The 12,170-nt window shown below is 38.3% G+C and overlaps 1 protein-coding gene across 2 annotated transcripts in view; it reads right to left on the reverse strand.

Moving 5' to 3' along the window:
• Positions 1 to 6,458: 6,458 nt before the first annotated feature.
• The window catches only part of TRHDE (thyrotropin releasing hormone degrading enzyme), a 384,180-nt gene continuing 378,468 nt past the window's right edge, over positions 6,459 to 12,170 (reverse strand). For both annotated transcript variants that reach the window (XM_075012759.1, XM_075012751.1), the window contains one exon: positions 6,459 to 10,944. In XM_075012759.1, coding sequence (XP_074868860.1) covers positions 10,801 to 10,944 — 144 coding nt within the window. In that variant the 3' untranslated portion in view covers positions 6,459 to 10,800. The remainder of the gene's footprint in view (positions 10,945 to 12,170) is intronic.

Below are 12,170 nucleotides of genomic sequence, written 5' to 3' on the forward strand. Positions count from 1 at the left end.
CTTTTGACTCCACTGGTTACAGTGCTTTTGTAGGATTGGAGCAGCCATCCTAGTTCCCTTGCAACCCTCTGCCAGGTTAAGACAAGTGGATGGGGCTTACATCCACAACCATCTTGGCTCACGGGCGTTGAAGTACTGCTCTCACGTGAAATTTATCTGATGCTTTTTTTGAACTGTTGTTACTTTTGACATGGCAATCTGTGCCAGAGGCTGACTATGTGTTGAGTGAAGCAGTACTTCCTTTGCTTCATTTAAACCTGCTGGCTATGAAGTTCATCAGGCGAGCCCTAGTTTTTGCATTACATGAAGGGGTAAATAACACTTCCCTCCACACTTTTGCCACACCATTTGTGATTTGATAGATCTCTATCCTAATGTCCCCCTGCTCACCTCTTTTCTGAAGTGGTCAGTCATTTTTTAAATCTCTTCACATAAGAAAGCTATTCCATAACCCTGACCAATTTTGTTGCCCTTCTCTGTACCTTTTTCCAACACTAATGTAACTTTTCTGAAATGGTGTGACCAGAACTGCATGGAGTGTGCAAGCTAGGGCCATCCTGTGGATTTATATAATGGCATTATGTTATCATTTATTTATCAGTATTCCTTTTCCAATGGTTCCTAATATAATTAGCTATTTTGGTTGCCACTGTACATTGAGTGGATACTTTCAGAGAACCGTTAGGTTGATTCCAAGACCTATTTCTTGAGTGTAATAGCTAATTTATAGGCCTCTTTATTTTGCAAATATAGTTCAGATTGTTTTTTTTTCCAATGCGCACTATCTTGTACATGTAGTACTTTAAAGACTAACATCTCATAAATTATTTTGTTGGTCTTTAAAGTGCTACATGACTGCTTTTTTATTTTGTTAAGATACAGACTATCACGGCTACCTCTCTGTTACTATCTTGCACATATCAACACTGAATATCATCTGCCATTTTGATGCCTGCTCACTCCGTTTATCAAGATCCCATTGTAACTCTTCAAACAGCTTTGGACTTAACTGTCTCGAGTGATTTTAATATCATCTGCCAATTTTGGCAACTCACTGTTCACTCCCTTTTCCAGACCATTTATTTATATACTGAACAGCAAAGATACCAGTCCAGGTTAAAGGGGAACCCTGTTATATATCTCAGTCCAATGAAAAAAACTGACCTTTATTTCTATCCTTTAGTTCCTATCTTTTAACAAATTACTGATCCCTGAGAGGACATTCCCTCTTACCTTACGACTTTGGGGAGGGACCTTGTCAAAGTCCAAGATCACCAACTGAAAACATATTTGTAATTTACGTAAAGTAAATAAATCTGACATTGAAACAAACACGCTGAACATCCTGGGGTTGGATCCCACTTGCTATGAAATCAGTGAGAAAGTTTTAATTGATTTTAATGGGAATGGGATTGAGCCTTACCAGTAAATAATTGCATACATTTCACATCCCATTGTTATTGAAACTGGCCTTCCAAAAGGGAAAAGAAGAGTCTGCTACATTCAAAAACCCCGTTGAAAGCCATAGGAATTGTATTCCAGTTGAAGTCACTTTTAGGTTCTGTCTAGATTACAGGGATTTGTCCACAGAAGTTTTCGTTGGAAGATCTCTTCCAACAAAACTTCTACCGACAGTTCATGTCCAGACTGCCAAGTGCACCAAGAAAGTGATCTGCTCTGTTGACAGAGATTGGCCAGAATGCTTGGCTGCTCTATTGGCAAAATGGCCAACTGGAAGCACAGCACACAGAGTTGCCTGGTGTCCTGGAAGCCCTGTCAACAGAGCGTCCCCCCAAAATGTTTAGACCCACTTTTTGTCAACAGATCTCTGTTGACAGAGGTGTTATTCCTCATGGCAAGCAGGGTACAACTGTTCACAATAGTGCTGCATTCGGTAAACTTACTGTCGACAGAACACCCTTGGGAATCCGGATGCTCCACAGGTTTTGTTGGCAACATGACTGTTTTGCCAACAAAACCCTCTAGTCTAGACATAACCTTAGTAGTGAAATGAGCTTGTTTATTCAAAATTTACTTAATTAGAGAAATATGCTGACTAAATTCAGTTTTTAGTCTTATGCCCATTCAGCTCTGAATGGGTGTGTAAAGTGAGAGAATAATTTGCACTCGCAACTTCTGCTTTAGTTATAAATATATCTTTCTTTTTTTGCTCGTCTCTGCATCTCATTTTTGTCAAATGTTTTTCTCACATCTTTTTCTTGTTTGTAGGGCTTGTCAGTGTATCCACTCAGCATTATTAAGCTGCTATCTCAAGTGAAAATGGGAATATAATCAAAAGGCCAAGCATATTATTTATCTTAGCCTTGTCTCCACATGTCAGAAAATTAAGACAGTGATGAATTGCACATTACTATACAAAATTTTATTATCAGAGACAAAATTCAAATTTGTTCTGCTTAAAATACAGAAGATAAAACCTCTCATTTAGAAAAATCCATTTAGTCAGTCCTTAGTTAGAATGGAACAAAACTTTTACACCGAATACATATTGGTTCAATATTCATGAAGTAGTTTTTAAAGGCATATAATAGAAAAACACTTTTTCTGGTAAACTGTAACACAGTATACACATTTTTTTGGCTAATGTTTTAAATTGCTCAGTGACATCCTGTTTTTACTAATAATGTAAGAATGTATCCACTGTCATTCCCAAATCCTTGTATCTTAGGAGAAATAAAAGAGAACAAAAACTTATTACATTTACAACTGCAAACTGCTAACTTAGCCTTGAGAAGCAATTAAGATTTTCCAATACGCAATGTTATAAGTCATTATGTAAAAGAGGACTGAAATCATGCTTTTGGGACAGTAAAAAGAAAATTATTATTTTCAGCACACCACTTAAGTACATACTAAATGTTTAGCACATGGGTGAGTTTGTCCCCTTTCAGAAAGTGTCTAAAGGTACTTATGTACGAACAAAGCTTTAAACATGAAGAGCTCTGGTGTGACTTCAAAGCTCCTCTCTCACAACAGAAGTTGGTCCAATACAAGACATTACCTCACCTACGCTGTCTTATAACTTTAAACATGTGAATAGTCCTAGTGAAATCATTGGGATTCTCACATGCTTACAAACCTTCCTGAACTTTTAAACAGATGTTTAATGTTATATATGTGTTAAAGTGCCTGGCTCAATTTGGGGTCTTAAATGTACAGTTAAAGAGATATATGCCTGTGCTTAATTGCTTGGCTGAACCAGAACATTTACGTACGAATTGTAAATATAAACACATTTTCAGTGATGGTCGTCAAGAGCCTGATCCTGCAAGACTTTTAGCAGGGTAAAATTTTCATTACAGCCAATGATAGTTTTGCCTAAGCAAGGGGTTCAGGTTCAGAACCTTTATATGTATGTATATAATGTACACATAAAGAAACAGAGAAATCTAGTAGCATTTAATGTTCCATCTTTTCTTTCTTTTAAAATATAAATGGTATTCTAATTATACAAAATACAATCTCATATGTGAAACCACTGGTAAATCATATCTAAATCATAAGATTATAAATTTTATATGACAAATAATTACATTCAGGAAAAAAGTACACATTTGAGAACTGATGGAAAAATATGCTTTTAAATTACAAAATTTAAAATCAGTATGAATCAGAGACAGAATAGAATGTCATCCATTATAACAACCATTAACAGCTGTAGGTCTCTTTCCCTCTACTTGTGATGCGAAAGGAAGTCTAATGCAGAGTCTTTTAGGAAAATAATCTGATTTGTTAGGAAGCCTGTACTTAATGTCATCTATGTGTATATTTATGAACAGATAATTAGTTTTCAGGTAGAAGTATTATATATATATATGTTTATATTGTGGAAAAATAGAGAAATCCAGTATATTCAGCACAATACTTGATGAGCAATAATAATTTTTGCTTTCATAAGGCTACAATGTTCTCATCTACACCAAAGCCTATTCTCCCTTAAACATAAAAACAACATAGCAAAATCACATTTACATAGACAGTAAAGCTGTCTTTAAACAGGGTAGGTATACTGCAGTTACAATGATATTTTAGTAGGAGAGAGATTGATCTGAATTTTTTTTCACTGAGCTTCTTGCATCAGGGAGCCTGGTTGTTGCTAAAGGCTAGAACTTGCAGTAATATGAGTAGCAGAGTAACAGCTACATTCTTCCCAACACAATATTCTGCATTTCTTAGAACATAACACAGAGCTTTATTATATTAGAATTCAAGTGTGGTGTTATAACAAAAACCAACATGAAAAGCAGAAACAAGTATTAATCAAATGTGCGCTTTTGAAATACAGCATACATCATTTTCCTGTGGCTCTCCTAAAAACAAAGGGCTAGTTCCTCAGATGGTGCTCAGTGGAACTATCACAGTGAATGCCAGCCAAAGATCTGGCCCCATAAATGTACATTATTAGGTTGGCTACAAATATACACATACAAATTGCAGAAATTAACAAGGATTTACAAAGATGCTTGAGCGGAGTGTGAGCATTTGTAATTGGGTTGTTTCTGTGCTCACAAGGTAAAGCCCAGGAGCTTAATTTGTGCCACGGTTTGCTAGGACAGAGGCCTGGGACCTCCAGACTCAGCAATTCACAGCCCTGGCACCTCTGGGGCTCACTGCATCATCTACAACAGCGGAAAAAAAAAGCTTGAGTCTCAGCAACAAATTGTGCCCCCAGACGTTTTAATACCTGGATGTTTTGGGCCCAGTCTCACATCCACTGAAATTAATGGAAAGATTCCAGTGCCACTCATTTCAGAACACTACCTCAGCCTTCCTTTAAAATGGACTTGATTTGAAATGTTGTTTTAATATTTGGCTCAACAGTACAAGCTTTACTCTGGTGAGTAGTCCTTACTTATAGCAGTTTCAACCTCTCCATTTTTTACAATAGGAGTACTCATGTCAGCAAGTAATACTTGCACAAGTCAAGGCTTCCTTTATTGTATATATTACTTCTGAGAGAGGCAGAAATTAACTTATTAACAATTGTAGCAATGTATTTAATACATTGCCGCTTTATGCATCCTAACAGAACCACATTGGCACTAGCATAACATGGACTTGCACTAACAAACTGTAATTTTGCCAACATGTTATAATCCTAATATATGATCCATGGACTTGCACTGATGTACCTTCTTGAATTTTTGACATCACAATGCACTTTTGTTACCATACATTTGCAGTGGCAACTTTGCAAGGCCTTTGTTAGAAAAAGTTCCCTGAAAGTGAAGGGTGAATTTTCAAAATATAAAAAAAATACTGAAAAAGAAATTACTATATATGTCTTTGCCAGTTTTTACAATTCAAAATGTGTTAATTGCTTCAAGTGAATTTTGAAGAAGAGATATTAAAAATATAAGCTTTTTCAAACATTTTGGTCAATGTTTTCCAGCTTAGACCTCTCAAACTATCAGTTCAAATTCTCCCTTGCCATGCTGCCACACCAGCAGTTATGGTAAGTAAAGACACAGGAAGATCACAGATTCATAACTTTCAAGGCCAGTAAGGATCACTGTGCTCACCAAGTGTGATCTCCTGTATTACACAGGCCATAGAACCTCCCCAAATGTACTCCCAGAGTACAGCTTTTAAAAAGACAACCAATCTTAGTGAATCATTGCTAGGGATGGAGAATTTACCACAGCTCTTGGTCACTTGTTCCAGAGGCTGAGAGAAAAAATTACACTCAATTTTCAGTCTGAATTTATCTAGTATCAACTTCCATCCATCATTTTAGTCTAAGAAGATTCCCCAGTAACATGCAACTTCTTATGACAGTCTCCTCCTCGCTGAGAATGTAAAGAGCTTGGCGGAAGCTTCCCTGCATCCCAATGATTCTCAGTTGCTTACTGACCCTTTATGGCTATTGAGAGTAGATGCAAGTTAGTGCAGTCCTCAAGCTGTTCTAACTTAATGCTAGCTGAATGGCCTGGTGTCCAAGCAGTTTAGGAGAACCCTCTTTATCTTTCACTCATAACTTAGGATGTGAAATGTGCGGCTATGATAATAGTCTGGCAAATACTGAGATATGCTGACCATTTACCACTAGAGCGGGTTGAAAACCAAATCTGGAAGATATGTCCCTTTTTTCCCCATGAAGATTTTTTGACATGATCTGCCACCATCTACTGGCTGTGGCTATGCTGCCTGTCCCTTTCAGAAGGGGCATGCAAATGCAGTCGATCAGGAATGCAAATGAGGTGCAGATTTAAATACCTCATGTCTCATTTGCGTACTCAGGTAGGATCTCAAGTCCAGAAGAGCCAATTTCAAAAGCCAAAACAGCCATGTAGACGGGGTTCATTCAAAACAATATCCTGCTTTCAAAAGCAGCCTTCTTCCTAAGGTTTTCAGAAAGAAGGGTGCTTTTGACATCAGGGTTTCCTTTCAAATGAACCCCATCTACATAGCTGTTTTGGCTTTTGAAATCAGCTCTTCCAGAATCAAAAATCCTGTGTGAGTATGCAAATGAGGTGCACAATATTTAAATCCAGACCTCATTTGCATTTCTGATCTGCCTTATTTGCAAAAAGGAAGGGGCAGTGTAGCCAGAGCCACTGAGTTCAGTGGAAATAGCTAATGGTCAGCAGATCTAAAAAATCAAAGCCACTTTTATTTAGGTGTTCAGAATATTGGCACCCATCTTTGAAAATGCTGCTTTTCCTACCTACAATAATGTATGAGAAATAATCAGAGCTACAGCATGCCGCGTAGCCCACGGGAACTTCTAAGTGCCCATGGTACCTGAAGTGCCTTTACTGCCCAAAAATTTTGGGGAGTAAAAGCACTTCAAAGGAGCACAAGCACTTTGAAACGCCCACGGCTTCACGGAATGCTGGCACTTTGAAGTCTGACATTTTGAAGTTGTCATAGGGAGAATCAGTCTAATGAAGTGCTGCATATTTATCATAGCACTTCATTAGTATTCTCTGATCAGCTGCTTACCATGCCCCCTTCGAAGAAGGGGGACAGTGTAGACATAGCTGCTTTGTTTGAATGAAAAACGTAAAAAATGTGCATTGAAGCTTAGAATGTTTAAAACCTGGATCACACCTCAGGCTGATCGCTAGTTATGAACAAGAAAACAAAAGAGAAAAATAAATGAGTTAAACATCTTTTTTTCTTAAAAAGAAATTTTCATAAGGCTTTCCACGAGGCCTCAGCTGCATACATCACTATGTGGAACTTTAAAAAAGAAGAATCTGGAGACATCTCTAAATACAGGGTTTCTGAGTACTGTAGAAAACATCTATAGTTTTATTTGATTTAAACCATTAAAATTTAAGCCTAATTCAATGCAAAACATCAAAATACAAAATATTAAAAAATAAACATTAGGGATTTATAATGAAAAGGGCAAACTTGACCATAAGTATAGTAGTAATATGACATCACTATAATAATTATACGCAAAACAACAATTGGTTTGTACAGAATAGGCAGGTTTCAATACTGGTAGTAAACAATTTTCTGAATATGACTAAAACATTAATAAAGCAACTAAAATATTAGATTTGCACCTAATTTAACATTTGTGTAACTTACTAGAAAATACTAAAAAGTGTTAGACTGCCATATCTAAAAAAGCAATAATGAAAACTGATCTGCATTTTGGATTTCACATGACTAAAACCAAATCACTATTTTGTAATGTGTCGGTCTGCTCTTTATTGTAGACCATCATCACTAGGAAGGTCGGAAACTCCTACATATGTCCCTAATGCACCAAGTTCAAACTCTAGTGACAACTAGGTGAACAATGAGAAGCTAGAATGAAGTCAGAGACAGTCAGGCTACTCAGCACAAAGAGAAAAGGACCCCCTTTTTTACTGAAATTTCCAAGCCCCTTCTTGTCTGAGCATTTAGTTTCCTGTAGTCTGTTTGACCAGCAAAAGTTTGAGGGGACTTAATGGGGGATGTGGTCAAGCACATTCAGATTCTGTTTCGCTCCGACAGATCTACATGGCATTTGTCGTCGACTTACAAAAGGGCAGCTATGTACAAGTGTGGAGGCAGAGTTTGATCAACCACATAATAACAACTCTTTGCACTTTGCATTGCCGTCCATCAGAGGATACCAAAGTGCTTGACTAAGATTAAGTAAGCCTCACAACATCCCTGGTGAGGTAGGTAAAAGATATATGAGTACTTCATTCAAGAGAAACATGAAAATGTCTCGGAGGAAAATGGAGCTGCTCAGGAGCAAAAGGACTCCCTTTTCTTTGTAAGGTCACACTATTCAGCAGTGCTAGTGCTCAATGGCATAAATGTCTAAACAAGGGCTTTGTACACTTAGTCCATGTAAAAATGAATAGAAAAGTAGAGTTCTTCAGCTCCGGAGCTGGTGCGCTTCTGCTGCATTAATTCATGATAATACAGTAACAGCTGCTATTCTGAAATAACGTTGAGAGCATCTACACAGCAAAACTGCTACTTCAAAATAATTTTGAAAGAGTGGATGGCGTATCTGGAATTCTGTAAACCTCATTCTACAAAAAATAGCTCCTATTCTGAACTATCAGTTTTGAAATAGGGGCTACGAGGACAGGGAATAACAGCTACTTCGAAATAAGCTGTAGTGCTTCCAGGAGCTCTAATCTGAAATAGGCCCTAGTGTGTAGACGCTGTATTTTAAAATAGCCAAGTGCTATTCTGATACACATTTTGGCCACGTCTACACGGAAAGGGAAAGGGCAATGAGTGGAGCAGAAGATGCAAATGAGGCATGGATTAAAATATCTTGTGCCTCACTAGCATATTCCTATGAGATCTTGCTTCCAGAAGATCCCCTTCAGGAAGCAAAGCTGCCGTGTAGAGAGCTCTCCTTCAGAAGGCAACAGAGGAACTTGTGAAGGAAATGCCCCTTTCAGAAGACCCTTCTTCCGCAAACAGGAATATGCTAATAAGGCATCTTCCACTCCACTCATTATCATGTTGCTTCTGGAAGTGGGTGCTGGTGTAGATATGGCCTTTTGTGTGTGTGTGTGTGCGAGCGTGCGCGCGCGCTATTTTGAAATAAGCTATTCTGGCAACTTTATTCTGGAATGGCTTATTCTGAAATAACGCTGCTGTGTAGACATAGTTTAATAGAGCAGGATACTCAGGATGTGACTTTCACTTCTTCACCCTGTTCTCCCTTTACAACTGCTTGCACTCCATAGGCCAGTTACCTATACTGATACCAGCTGGATCCTTGTGCACTGCCCAATTACGACTCATCTGTGAAAAGCTTGTTGAGAACGAGTTACTATTATTGTGATGCACTTAAAATGTTTCCCTCTTTGGCTGGCTACAGTTCCCTAGCTGTACAAACCTGATCTCTTATGTTGAGGAAAGGCCAGAAACAGTTAGATGTTGAGGGCAAAGATATTAGTGTATATCTATCCCCACCTCTGAATGACCACATCCCACTTCCAGTGATCTTTCTGTGGTTCTGCTCTTCTCCACACCGCAGATCATGGGAGAATTTTGGGGCCTAAGATGAGAACATCAATTTTGACTCCCAACAGATGGCACCAATGGTGCAGAAGATCATTAAATACCAGTAATTCCATTATATTATAGGATTGGGAAGAAAAAAACACATTCAGGTTTAAAATTCTGGAATATTTTATGTGAATCACAGGAAAGGAGAAACAGAAGTAGGTTTACAAGAGCCACTACAAATGGGTTTCTTTCATCTTAAAACCGTTGGCAAAATGGTAAGATCATATCAGAGTGAAAATATTACTCAAATGTGGTCACAATCATTGAGTAGATAGGCTATCTGTCTTTTATATTAGAGCATTACAGAGGCTGGCCTTCTTTGTGCAAGATAGCTTTACTGGTTAGTTTTGTGTTCATGGATCCAGGTTATTCTCCAATTTCCTCTATATCCATTTGAGTTTGTTGAGTATTTATGACAGCTGTGCATTGGCAGCGGTGTTATCACTATTACTGACTAACATAACCTGAATACCACTGTCTCATAAAATCATTCAGAGGAGGTGGTTTACAGATTCCGTCCAAGGAGCTATGCAAACTTCTCATCATAAACATTGCATACATTCACAATTACAGCTTTAAAATGTTTTTTCAGTGATCAGTATATTCAATAGTAAATATGATTAGCTTATGAAATCATAGTGCACTAGCCGAGGAGTATCCCTCAGTGCATATACACTTTATTTAAATACAGAAAGGGGAGACTGTATATATAACAACTGGCAACTCAAAAATGAGTTGGCAACCCTATAATCATTCAGAGACAATCGGAGTGCTGAAATGATTGGCATCTATCATGTAAGGATGACTTTACATCTTATGTCACCTCTGCATTTGGAGTCCTACACTTCCCTCTCCGTTTCTCCATTTCTTTTGTTCATTGCAACACTGATTGTCATAGATAGTCTTTGTGCTTTTGCATAATGCCCATCTTTGATGTAATGGGAATTCACATACAAAACTTACTCATCGGAAGGCAGCATGCTGGAATACAGGCAGGGACCATATAACCATGCACAAAATACTTTTTGAAGGTTTTTCAAACTGACGGCAACATTTACATGCACCATTTAATACCATGTTTGATCGTGTACACTGAGGACTGGATTTCACAAGCATTCATGACCACCTCTTCTTGCAAGAGTTCCTTTGCAGTTTTTGTAAGCGATTGTGCAAGAACGCTCCCTACAATTCCGACCTGGTCTTCTCCATTTCAATGTCAAACACTCTCAGGTTTTCACATATTGCACTTCCTCTTGCACAGCTCCACATTAAATGGTTAGTTAGAGACAGAGATTAGTGTGTCAAGGATTTTCTTAGCCACTGGAATAGTTCTTCTTTATATAGCATTTGCCACCGTACATTGGCTTCCACTGTTTCCACAGCTCGAGAGAAAGAGGAGGCAGCTCCTTCTTTGTAGCTCTTTATAAAATTCTTTAGCTGGAAATGCAGTTTAAAATCAACAATTTAAAATTGAACTGAAGACAGAAAGTCTTTCTAAAGAATGTACACAAGATATTTTGGACAAAACTCTGTGATCACTGCTGAAGTAGATGTAGTATCATGTAGAGAGATTTACTGCAAAATGTTATAAGACAGCAGACTGCGTCAATTAGGTGTGATGTACTTGCTTCAAATTGCATTGTAAGATATTGACATGTTAATGCCGGATCACATTAATATCATTTCCTCTTGCTCTCTTGTAGCCCAGCTGCTACACATTGCAGACAGCTGGGCTGCCTTGAAGTTTTGCTCCTATTTAAGAAACTAAATTGAGTGTTGGAAAAGCTCCCAGTTCGGCTTCATAAGCAAAAGTCAAACCGCAGCAGCCTTGCTGCCTCTACAGAGAGTTGGTTTAATCAAACATTACAATGAATGTTTAACTTAGCTTTGCAGAACTACTTACATTACTGCTCTAGAAATTGATTGTTTAGAGAACAGAGTGGATCAATTTAAGAAGTTACTGGCCATAGCTACTGTGCGAAAAGCCCATCAGGAGCAGTATGCTGATAATTATTCCCAGATTCTGGACTACTGAAAAAGATTCTTTCATTTACAAGGAAACTTTGTTCTTGGACAGCAAACAGAATAGACATAAATGCTGACTTATATGGTAGTCAGATTTGGGTAACAGTGGATGTGGCATCAGAACCTGAATTGCTTTGATAATGGCACTGATGTTCTCTGGATTAACATTACATTTAATTAAAGATATGGTAGGGTGGTCTGTGCTGCATGCTCGTGGAAACCTTGTGTCAAAATATAGCTTTGAAGAGGGGGTGTTAATAGCTGGCAAAAGTTCTTCTCCTGGTGATTCTGAATTCTATGCATTTATTGTGACTTCATCTTAGACTATAGCATTCTTTGTGCTTGTTTAAAGCTGTAGGGTCTGATCCTGCGACTGAGGCACTCAACGAGCTCAGTTCCCACTAGCACTAACAGAATTTACTGAGGGTGCTGAAAAGTTCACAAAAGGCACTAGGAGCAGATCCTATATTAGCACTCGCTTTTATGGATCTCCATTCCAGGCCCCTTTGTCTCTGGGAAAGTGGAGCAGCCTAGCGATAATAGAGAGGTGGGAACCCAGTGGGCTGCATGCCTTTGCACGCCGCCTTGATTCTGACCATAGGGTGGTCTATTGCTCCCAAATGGATGGCGTCTGGGAA

Source organism: Carettochelys insculpta, chromosome 1 (genome assembly GCF_033958435.1).
Source record: "Carettochelys insculpta isolate YL-2023 chromosome 1, ASM3395843v1, whole genome shotgun sequence".
Taxonomy (NCBI): domain Eukaryota; kingdom Metazoa; phylum Chordata; order Testudines; family Carettochelyidae; genus Carettochelys; species Carettochelys insculpta.